Source organism: Macaca thibetana, chromosome 9 (genome assembly GCF_024542745.1).
Source record: "Macaca thibetana thibetana isolate TM-01 chromosome 9, ASM2454274v1, whole genome shotgun sequence".
In the NCBI taxonomy this organism is placed as follows: domain Eukaryota; kingdom Metazoa; phylum Chordata; class Mammalia; order Primates; family Cercopithecidae; genus Macaca; species Macaca thibetana.
The window spans coordinates 60151197-60162197 of record NC_065586.1 but is presented as its reverse complement, the minus strand read 5'-3'; the positions used below and the strand labels follow the sequence as shown (position 1 = coordinate 60162197).

Here is an 11001-nt window from a genome sequence, read left to right as displayed (position 1 = left end):
AGGGTTCCCTCTTCTTATAAAGATACTAGTTGCTGAATTTAGGGCCCACCCTAATCTAGTGTGACTTTACCTTGATTCATCTGTGAAGACCCTATTTCCAAACTTGGTCACATTCACAAGTTCCAGGTGGGCATAAATTTTGAGGGAACACTGTTCAACCTAGTAGACCCCATAAGGTTGACTTAGGGAGAAACTCACCAAAAACAAGAACAAAAAGGAAACATGAGCATTTCTGATTCTTGGGGTTCAGTGTGAACCCCAGAAAGTTTGAGAACTTCTACTGAATTTGCCTTCTCATAATCTGATATAGGACATTTATTAAGTAGTACTTAATGATTGTATTACACAGCTAGATTCTCTCAAACTTTTTTTTTCTTGAGACGAAGTCTCCCACTGTCGCCCAGGCTAGAGTGCTGTGGTGCAATCTCAGCTCACTGCAGCCTCTACCTCCTGGGTTCAGTCGACTCTCCTGCCTCAGCCTCCTGAGTAACTGGGACTACAGGCATCTGCCACCACACCCAACTATTTTTTGTATTTTTTTAGTAGACAGTGTTTCTCCAAGTTGCCCAGGCTGGTCTTCAACTTCTGACCTCAAGTGATCCCCCTACCTTGGCCTCCCAAAGTGCTGGGATTACAGGTGTGAGCCACCACTCCATTCTCAGCCAAACATTTCATTTTTTTAAGAGACAAGTGTCTCACTACATCACCTAGGCTGGAGTGTAGTGGTGCAATCAGCAGCCTCAAACTCCTGGGCTCAAGTGATCCTCACACCTCAGCCTCCCAAGTAGCTGGGATTACAGGTGTGCACCTCTGCACATGGCTAAAAATGTTTAATTTTTTATTGCTTTAGGAATAAAACCGAGCAGATGAAAACATTTGTCTTCTCTTTAGGTTTATAACAAAAAACAAAGTAAAAATTACTTACCATTTCTCTCCCCATTTGCTGTCATAAAAAGGGAGATAGATAGTTGCTCAGTTTATTAAGAATGCTGGCTGTGAGACAGGCACAGTGGCTCACACCTATAATCCCAGCATTTTGGGAGGGTGAGGTGGGCAGATCACCTGAAGTCAGGAGTTTGAGACCAGCCTGGCTAACGTGGTGAAACCCATTTCTATTAAAAATACAAGAAAATTAGCCAGGCATGGTGGTGCACACCTATAATCCCAGCTACTCAGGAGGCTAAGCCGGGGAGGCGGAGGTTGCAGTGAGCCGAGATTACGCCATTGCACTCCAGCCTGGGCAACAGACCGAGAAGACTCTGTCTCCAAAAAAAAGGAATGCTAGCTGTGAGTCCTGGGCCTGGCACTACAGACTAGCACTTCGCTCCTTGCTGTTTTCATCTAGAATAGGGGCCAGTAAACTACAGTTCCTGGGCTACTCACTCGGCCTACCACCTTGTTTTGTAAATAAACTTTTATTGGAACAGTGCCACCAAGCTCATGTGTTTTTTTTTTTTTTTTTTTTTTTTTTTTGAGACTGAGTCTGGCTCTGTCGCCCAGGCTGGAGTGCAGTGGCCGGATCTCAGCTCACTGCAAGCTCCGCCTCCCGGGTTTACGCCATTCTCCTGCCTCAGCCTCCGGAGTAGCTGGGACCACAGGCGCCCGCCACCTCGCCCGGCTAGTTTTTTGTATTTTTTAGTAGAGACGGGGTTTCACCGTGTTAGCCAGGATGGTCTCGATCTCCTGACCTTGTGATCCGCCCGTCTCAGCCTCCCAAAGTGCTGGGATTACAGGCTTGAGCCACCGCGCCCGGCAAGCTCATGTGTTTATGTGCTGTCTATAGCTGCCTTCATACCATAACAGCAAGGCTGAGTAGTTGCAACAACCACCCTATGGTCCACAAAGCCTAATATAATAACTATCTGGCCCTTTACAAAAAATAAGTTTGCTGACCCTTGATCTCAAAAATATAGGGGCTTCACCAGAAAAAAACTTCCTGAAATCTCTTGATTTCAGTGCTCTCTCAAGGGAACTACTGGGGGATGTTTCTAATCCATAAGCCCCAGCAGGATGTCATATATAGCTTTATCTGATATTTGTATTTTAATATTTTAGTCATATCTCTACAATTTTTAATTCCTTGAGGTAACTGTGAAATGTTTGCATTTCATAACGCTAAAAAGTAAATGTAAAGTTAAATTTCAGTATGGTGGTAAAGTCATAAGTATTTCAATGTTGCTGAAAAGGCTGGTTCTGTTTTAAATGAAAGCATTCGGGCCGGGCGCGGTGGCTCAAGCCTGTAATCCCAGCACTTTGGGAGGCCGAGACGGGCGGATCACGAGGTCAGGAGATCGAGACCATCCTGGCTAACACGGTGAAACCCCGTCTCTACTAAAAATACAAAAAACTAGCCGGGCGAGGTGGCGGGCGCCTGTAGTCCCAGCTACTCAGGAGGCTGAGGCAGGAGAATGGCGTAAACCTGGGAGGTGGAGCTTGCAGTGAGCTGAGATCCGGCCACTGCACTCCAACCTGGGCGACAGAGCGAGACTCCGTCTCAAAAAAAAAAAAAAAAAAAAAAAGAAAGCATTCATTTAAAATATATGCAGCAGCCAACAAAAAGAAATCAGACAAACTCCCTTAGAAGCTAACTGAAATATTAAACCATACGGATTATTTATAAATGCTGATTTTCTTAACGGCATAGTAATAACATTGAAGAATATGCAATTTTTACGATAAATGGCTTTGTGGGCATCTGGCTTGGGGTTTTCTACTTGAAATTCAACACAGTGCACTCAGCTGACTTTTCCCTCAGGTTGGTAGTCTATGCCTTTTACACTGTTGATTTCAAGGTTTTCCTGTGAACCTGATAAATATTATCCTTTGTGAGAAGCTGCATCCTAAGAAGTGTCTCCTCTTTTTCTCTTTTAGCTGGATACACAGTATCGTCGCTCGTGTGCAGTTGAGTATCCGCATCAGGCCAGACCTGGCAGGGGATCTGCAGGTACAGGTGGAGCCACGGCCCTTATTTACTACTGTGTGGTTAAGACCCAGCCTTTGTCTTTTTTCCTACATCTGTTTCCCCTTCTTTCAGATTTTCTTGGATTTATTGTTTTCTCACATCTTCGTAAATCACCTAAAATTCATTTTGGAACATGAGGTATAATAAAAAGCTAGGAGGGTTCTATTGCTCAGAGCCAAAAAGTTTCAATTCTTGTTTTCTTCACACCATGTAAATTAACTTCTCACTACTTTCGTAAACTGCTTTGTTTTTTAATCTAAAAAGTTTAACCCAAATTAGTCCTTATTATAACGTTCAAAATATTCTTTGAGAACATGGCATGGATTTTGTTATGTAAGCAAAAGTCATATTCCTATGGATTAAACTGCTTTGATTAGTTAATCTGTTAGGCCGAGGTAAGAAAAGAAATTCTAAACCATCAGGATATGCTAAGTCTGATTCTATCCCATTAACTCTTTTTATCTTTAAACTATACTCTGTAGATATACTAACAAAGAAGTGATGGGAGAAAATTGAGGGATTTTTTTTTTGAGACAGTCTCACTCTGTTGATCGGGCCAGAATGCAGTGGCACAATCATGGCTCACTGTAGCCTTGAACTCCTGGGCTCAAGGGATCCTCCCACCTAAGCCTACCACAAGGGGCTATAAGCAGTGCCACCATGCCCAGCTAATTTATTTTTTGTACAGACAGGGTCTCAGTATGTTGCCCAGGCTGCAGGATGTCTTAATTCTTCCTGTGACAGTCTTACCACCATCAGGGTCATTCTTATACATGCTCAAGGTAAATTTATAAGTAATGAACAGTTGAGATATTTCCTGTTAATAAGATTAATCAGCAACTACAGTAAAAAACTAGTCTGCCTCAAACCATCTTTGTAGTCCAAGTGATTTCCCAGCTCAGTTCCCGGTAGCACTGTCTGGTAGAGTCTTTGAATGCTTTCGTCAGATTCTGCTTTCAGATCTGCATTTGAACTATCATTTCAGCTACATTGAAAGTCAGGTATAACTGGCCGGGTGTGGTGGCTCACACCTGTAATCCCAGCACTTTGGGTGGCTGAGGCGGGCAGATCACGAGGTCAGCAGATCGAGATGATCCTAACACAGTGAAACCCCATCTCTACTAAAAATACAAAAAATTAGCCGGGTGTGGTGGTGGACACCTGTAGTCCCAGCAACTTGGGAGGATGAGGCAGGAGAATGGTGTGAACCCGGGAGGCAGAGCTTGCAGTGAGCTGAGACAGTGCCACTGCACTCCAGCCTGGGCCACAGAGCAAGACTCCATCTCAAAAAAATAAAGAAAGGTGTAACTAATGTTAACACTGAAGTGAGTAAATCAGACATCTTGGTTCTTTTTAATTAGTGGGCTCTTCTGCAAAACTAGTTCACTGCTTTCATACCTTAAGAAAGTCCAATTCATAACTGGAGCAAAAAAGCCCTTAGCTATAAACTTGAGAGTTATTATCAAACGTAGACTGCCTACTAATGTTACTCTATGTCATCTGACAGGTCCTCAGTTACATGGGTCTACAAAATCTCAAAGCAGAGGCGGACCAGTCTCTCGAACCAGGCAGGGACCATAAGGCAAATGAGAAGAACCTGTCAGGCTGCAGGAAACACGAGATTTCATGAAGCCGTATTCAGTCATCAAGTGATGTAGAGCTTGTATAGAAGATCGACTAGAAACCATCTTCATGAAGGGTGATTTTGGCACAAGTGACTGAAGAACAAAACAGCACAGCCGCCAAAAATGACATGCGTGTTTTTTCTATCTCCAGTTACTGTCTCTTTCAGCAGAAATTAACCTATTCCATTGGAAAGAAAAGTTTGTACCCAAAGATGCAACAATGAATAATAGCCAAATCACTGCTCATGTTGTCTCTTAACAATGATCAGTTCAATCATATAGGATTTGATGAGCTCACACATACATAAAAAGCAGCAAATGGTCAGTGACAATATCACTGGCTTCAGAATACTTCAGCTTGTGTTCATTTCTGGAGAGCTATACTCAGTTTTAAGTCATTTTGCTATCAAAAATCTGACCTCATCCAACAGACGTCATTCCTAAAACTCTCTTTAGATGTCCTACCCTATTAACAGATTAAAATGGAAGGGGTGTGTAACTAAAGACATAAATGTTAAGCATTAAAGTAACTTCTGTAATAAAGTATATTGCATATTTTTTTAGATAGGACAGTTCAACCTTATGATGCCTACCTGATGCCGGGTTATGCTTATTTTCTTCCTAAAGTAGGTTACTGGTCATATCTTTTTTCCAAATATTAAATGCACCTTGCCAGATATTCTCCTGCAACTCTAAGGAAAGGAAGTCAAAAAATAATTTGTAGAATCTACTATTGGGCCAAAGTATAATTCCCTAAAAGTTTAAGAAACCCTGGCAATTAATTCAGCATAAACATATCCTATAAACAGCAGGAGAGGTTCAGCTTTCTGACTTTACTGTGGACCTAAGGGCATTCATGAAAGCAGCAACAGTTTTAACTATGGCTTAAATTTATTTTAAATTTCACTAAATACAAATCTTGATTGTCATGCCAGTTTTAGATCTTATTAATTTTCAGAATGGATAAATTCAATAATCATAAATTACAATAACTTTTTTTTTATACCAAGGTGTTCTAATGCCATCATATGAAGACAGATGCTTCAAAGAACCTGCACTAAATTATATTTTTAATACAATTAAAAACTATTTTTAACCTATTTGTAGTCACAAACTGAAAATGTGTCATCTTTACCTTAGAGCTAAAGGCTTACTTTATGCATATGGCATATTTAATAGTCTAAAAATCAAACATTTAAACAGTTCCTAAAAAAGTTCCATATATTCTCATACCAACTCATCTAAATAGAAATGAAAATCTCTGTATTGTTCTCACAAACCATTACCAAAAGTTCACTATAACAATTAGATCGCCCGGGCGCGGTGGCTCAAGCCTGTAATCCCAGCACTTTGGGAGGCCAAGACGGGCGGATCACGAGGTCAGGAGATCGAGACCATCCTGGCTAACACAGTGAAACCCCGTCTCTACTAAAAAATACAAAAAACTAGACAGGCGAGATGGCGGGCGCCTGTAGTCCCAGCTACTCGGGAGGCTGAGGCAGGAGAATGGCGTGAACCCAGGAGGCGGAGCTTGCAGTGAGCTGAGATCCGGCCACTGCACTCCAGCCTGGGTGACAGAGCCAGACTCCGCCTCAAAAAAAAAAAAAAAAAAAAAATTAGATCAATATGGCTTGCCTTTCAAAGTTAGAGTCAGAAAGGGGCCTCTAAGAAGTCATTTAGCCCAATTCCCTCACCTTGTTTTCCCTCAAAGCCGGTGCAATTTTTTTTAAACCAAAAAACTGGACATATTTAATACATACAGTTTGACAAGTTTGTATTTCACTCTTTGTTTTGATATAATAACTTTTATAAAAGGAGACATGTTCAGACAAGCTCAGTGAAAGACATTCAGCAATCAGTGGCAGGACTACAACACACATCTCTCTATGCTAGGGAAACCAAGCTCTCTATTATAAAGCTGACAGGGGCTATTGTTTTCCACTTTTCTCTCATCCTAAACACCATTCGCATTTATTCTAGGTCACATTTTTACTGGGATCATTTACAAAGCCCCCAGAACTTAATCATCATGTTTTACTTTTTTTATTTAATCATATACAACTCTTACAAAAATGCTTGAAGTAATTTAACACCCGTACATCAGTACAAAACCTGGCTGAGTAAAATGAAGAGAGGGTCTATTCAAGATCATTAAGACCAAATGTAAACTGGGAAGTATGTGGAAGACAGCTGTCCAGCAAGTATTTGGAAGATGTTCTAGCTGGGTAGAGAGCCTAATCTAACAGACACGCACACTGCAGAAAACAGCATGAACAGAACCACATCTTAGATAAGAGTTCTGTGTACCGAAGATCTATGGAGGCAAGTGCTGTCAGGAAGGACACTACCTCCCTCCGCCCTTCCAACCGTCACCACCAAGTTCCTTCTGGTAAGACCTCACACAATGTCAAGTGCTTTCTAGGAAATACTAAGATGCTTGGTCTAGTCAATCTGAAAAATTCAGGCTGGAAAGACACCTTTTCTCAAGAGTTGACTTCTGCCTTCAAATCTTGCCTGCACCTTGCCTACGATGGCATCAATTTACACCTAAGGACCTTTGAAGAGAAAAATTCCATTATTTCTTTTCTTTCTTGAGAGATTTTTTCCCTCCTCCTTTGGAAGATTTGCAGTACTTTGCTTCCATCTGAGCCAGAAAACTGTCCATTTCCTTTTGCCGATCCTTTTGTCTGCTCTGTTTGAGAAGTTAAAACACAAGCTTTCACAACATTATCCATAGACAGAAGGTACTTAGTGGATGCCAGGGGCTGGAAAAGTGGAGTAACTACTAATGGGTAGGAGTTTTTTTGGAATGGTGAAAATGTCCTACAATTGGTGTTAATAATTGTAAAACTTTGTAAATACATTAAAAACCACCAAACTGTACACTTTAAAAGGACAAACGGATGGTATGCGACTTATGTCTTAAAAGAAGAAAACAAAATACAACATTCCAAAGAAAATATTAGCAATAGGAATCAGATCATTAAAGATGTGGCAACAAACTGCCAAGTTTACCTGAATGGCTGCCTTCAGGCTATCCACGCCTTCATCAAGCCCCAACTCCTTTCTGCTCATTTCTGCTTCTTTCGCCTCTTCCTGAGCCTGAAACAGAAACTCACATGAGACTCAGGGCCACCAGAAAATGCTTAAAATACATTCTCTTTCCCAAAAACAAATCTATAATACTGTTTCAATTTGAGGATTATATGAATAGACAAAATGAACAGAATTACATAACTATGTCATTCATTAAAAGGCAACAATGCTGACAGCAAGCATAGATCCTCCGATTCCAATTACCATTTGTTTTTTCCCCAATTCTACTTACTAGAGGTAGGAAGTACTTTGGCACTCATAAATCACATGGTGATAAAAGGGAACATGAGGCCAGATATGGTGGCTCACACCTGTAATCTCCATACCTTGGGAGGCCAAGGTGGGAGGATTACTGGAACTCAGGTGTTTGAGACCTGCCTGGTTAACACAGCAAGACCTCATCTCTACAAAAAATAAAAGAAATGAGCCTGGTGTGGTGGTATGTGCTTGTAGTCCCAGCTACTAGGGAGGCTGAGGTGGGAAGATGGCTTCAGCCTGGGAGTTCGAGGCTGCACTGAGCTGTGATCATGCCTCTGCACTCCAGCCTGGATGATAGAGTGAGATGCCATCTCTTAGAAAAAAGAAGGAAAAAAAAAAAAAAGAAAGAAAGAAAATGATGCAATTGCCAGGATACAGGTACTTCCAATTCCTCCCCTGGAAACCCAATTTACTACATGGGACTGGTGGTGCCTTGTGAACAACCCCAGTTTAAAATGACTTCTGGGTAGTCAGAAGAAACAACATCAATAAACTCAGTTTTAACATTTACTTACCTGATTTCAAAACAGCCTTCCTTTGCCAAGTGTTCCTAGAGCATTGTTTACAAAATACCACAAGCACACCTTAGGGTAACAACTATAAGATGCCCCAACACCCCTTGTGAATTTTCTAACTAGCAATTAATGCTATTAATACTGAGGATGATGATACATTAGAATCCCCATCCCAATAAGACACCCATTTCCTTGTATTCAAATTATCTCTTTAAATTCAGCATCCCCCTAAGGTTTGTTGAACAGTCTCTCAAAACTATGCCATTTTTCTCCTCAAACTCTAGGGAAGTTTCTCAAGTTAACAGTCTACTGTGAATGCAGCTGTGCTCAGTTTCATCTCAGGAAATGAACAACTTAAGATTTGACTGTCAGCTTGAGTCTTAGCAGGTGTAGCCTATGAACCAAAATGCTCTTGATATACACTCCACTGCTCCCCTCAGCTCACCAGAAAGGTCAGCCTCTTATTTAGGCAAAACAGGCCCTTTGAATTTTCACCGGAATCAAAAACGTCAGCTTTCTCTCCGCATGCATCTCCTATGTAAAAGCTGCAGAAAAGTTCCTGAGGGCACTCATGAGGGCAGCAATGGTTCTAAAAGTTGTGTGCTCCTTAAGAGAATCTAATGCCTGATGATCTAAGGTTTCATCCTGAACTACCCCCAACAACTCTCCTCACCCCCACTGTCACTGAAAAAACTGTCTTCCACAAAACAGGTCCCTGGTACCAAAATGGTTGGGGACGGCTGAAGTTTTTCTTTAAAAAAAAGAAAGAAAAGAAATTCTGTGTTCAATTCAAGAATCAAACTCTGGGCAAAGGCCCAAAAATCTGCACTTTTAACAAGACAGTCTCTGTCATTCTCTTTTTACCCCCTCAACCGAGTAAGGCTCACTGCCCATCCTGTGTACCTGGGTTCCACTAACTTTATCTCCTGAGAAATGCCTCAGCAATGCTGTAAGAATTGGCCCAGAAGAAAAAAGATTTCAGCGCTACTTTACTATGGTAATTTTAAACAATCTATGCAATAAAAATCATCTTAAGCACAACATACTAGAAAAAGGTCTCTTGATGAACTGGTATGCCCATTTTATCAGATCAGAACTGTGGATCAAGTTAACCCTAGTCCTTACTTCTGGAGTTTTATATTTACTTCCACTGCTGTAAATACCCTCAAATCCTTTTTGGAAGCAGTCAAAATATAAATCAACAGTATTCAAAATATTACCCTTCTTTTCCTTGCATTCATCTTTTGTTTCGATTCTTTGACAAAGGCATTATAGGATGGGATCTCTCCGGCGTCAATAGCCTGCTGAATGATACTCCTTATCCTAGGTTCCTCTGTGTACTGCACGCAAAGCACAGACTCCATGATCTGATCCATGTCACCCTTGAAGTCCAGATAGGCCTGTTTAATATCGGCCAGCTCTTCTTCCGAACCTTTGTATGTCTTTTCAAAAGCTTGAATGTCCTCTAAAGATATCTGATAACAAAGGAGATTTGCTTTAACTTTGAGGATTTTACTTTAAATAAAAGATACATTAGTAAAACTAGAGTTAGGTGTTGAATTGCTGCAATGCAACAGTTGCTTGAGTTGAAATTATTGAACCAAATTTTCTATGCTTTAAGCTTTTCCGGAGTCCTCCTTTTTAAATCCAATCTTCGTATCTGCTAACTAGGGACCAGAGAAGTTTCCAACGGTGAAAGGAGATCCAGAATCAGGACTTACATTTGGATATGTAAAATAAAGAACATCCTGCAAAAAAAAATAAATCTGCCCTTTTCAGTGCAACAATCACATTAACAGGAAATTTAAAGCCTGTTTCAGTAAGTGTGCGTGTATTTATATTTCAAGGCCAAACTCAAAAATTCTAATTCCTACAAAATTAACACAAAATACAAGATCTTAGAGGCAGTCAATAAAGGTTTGTTGATGGATGGTAATAGCCATAAAGAAATCTCCAGAGTCCTTTACCTTTTTAAAGAGTAGCCGCCAATACGCCTCCCAGTCTCGGTCTTGGGTGAGCACAGGAGAGTCCTCGTCCACTGTTCCCTGCTCATCGTACACTGCTCTCTGTTCTCTGTCACTGAGAACGGAATAGACTTTTCCCAGGATCTGAGGGCAGAGAGTATCCGTAAATCGCCCCTGCTCCTCCCACCGAAACCGCGGCGCGAGAAATAAAGATCAGAAGGCGGCGCCAAGCGGAGCTCAGCGCGCTCCCCCGGGACGGGGCCCGGCGGCCAAAAGGCTGGGGACATCCTGGCGGCCCGTCGGCCTCGGGGCGTGACCCTGCATACCTGGAAGCGACGGGTGGCGTCCTCTTTGTCGCCCTCGCCCACCCGGTCCGGGTGTACCTGCAGGGACACCTTGTGGTAGCCTCGTCGGACCTCGCCGTCGGAAGCCTCGCGTCGCACACCCAGCACCCGGTAAAGGTCGGCGGTGCCGAACACTTCCTCGCAAAGCTCCAGCAGCCCCATGCCGGGCAGGGATACGACCTCAGAGGAAGGAGCTGCTGCCAACCGTGCCGGGTACAACCCAGGACTGCTTCTTTT

General features: G+C 42.0%; 2 protein-coding genes across 8 annotated transcripts in view; one reads left to right on the top strand and one right to left on the bottom strand.

The window, feature by feature from the left end:
• FAM149B1 (family with sequence similarity 149 member B1) overlaps positions 1 to 11001 on the top strand; it is a 519129-nt gene that overhangs the window by 76763 nt on the left and 431365 nt on the right. For 5 of the 7 annotated variants that reach the window (XM_050803423.1, XM_050803424.1, XM_050803421.1 and 2 more), the window contains one exon: positions 2872 to 3183. In XM_050803423.1, the coding sequence (XP_050659380.1) occupies positions 2872 to 3106 (235 nt within the window). In that variant the 3' untranslated portion in view covers positions 3107 to 3183. Of the gene's footprint in view, positions 1 to 2871; positions 3184 to 4469; positions 5967 to 11001 lie in introns of those variants that run through there. The other 2 variants (XR_007728685.1, XM_050803425.1) reach the window with 2 other exon arrangements.
• Positions 6615 to 10926, bottom strand: DNAJC9 (DnaJ heat shock protein family (Hsp40) member C9). Its single transcript, XM_050803539.1, has 5 exons — positions 10747 to 10926; positions 10424 to 10564; positions 9677 to 9931; positions 7603 to 7689; positions 6615 to 7279 (listed from the first exon to the last, which is right to left on the bottom strand). Exons 1-5 carry the CDS (start codon positions 10924 to 10926, stop codon positions 7163 to 7165), a joined length of 780 nt encoding a protein of 259 aa, XP_050659496.1. The 3' UTR covers positions 6615 to 7162.

Bases quoted from the DNA above. Each gene is read 5' to 3' on its own strand.
- DNAJC9 (XM_050803539.1), bottom strand. From the start codon at position 10,926: ATGGGGCTGCTGGAGCTTTGCGAGGAAGTGTTCGGCACCGCCGACCTT. The intron at 9,932-10,423 runs GTAAAGGACTCT...CTTTGTTATCAG, and splicing joins GGCGGCTACTCTTTAAAAAG to ATATCTTTAGAGGACATTCA. The intron at 7,280-7,602 runs GTAAACTTGGCA...CTTCTCAAACAG, and splicing joins GCCTGAAGGCAGCCATTCAG to AGCAGACAAAAGGATCGGCA.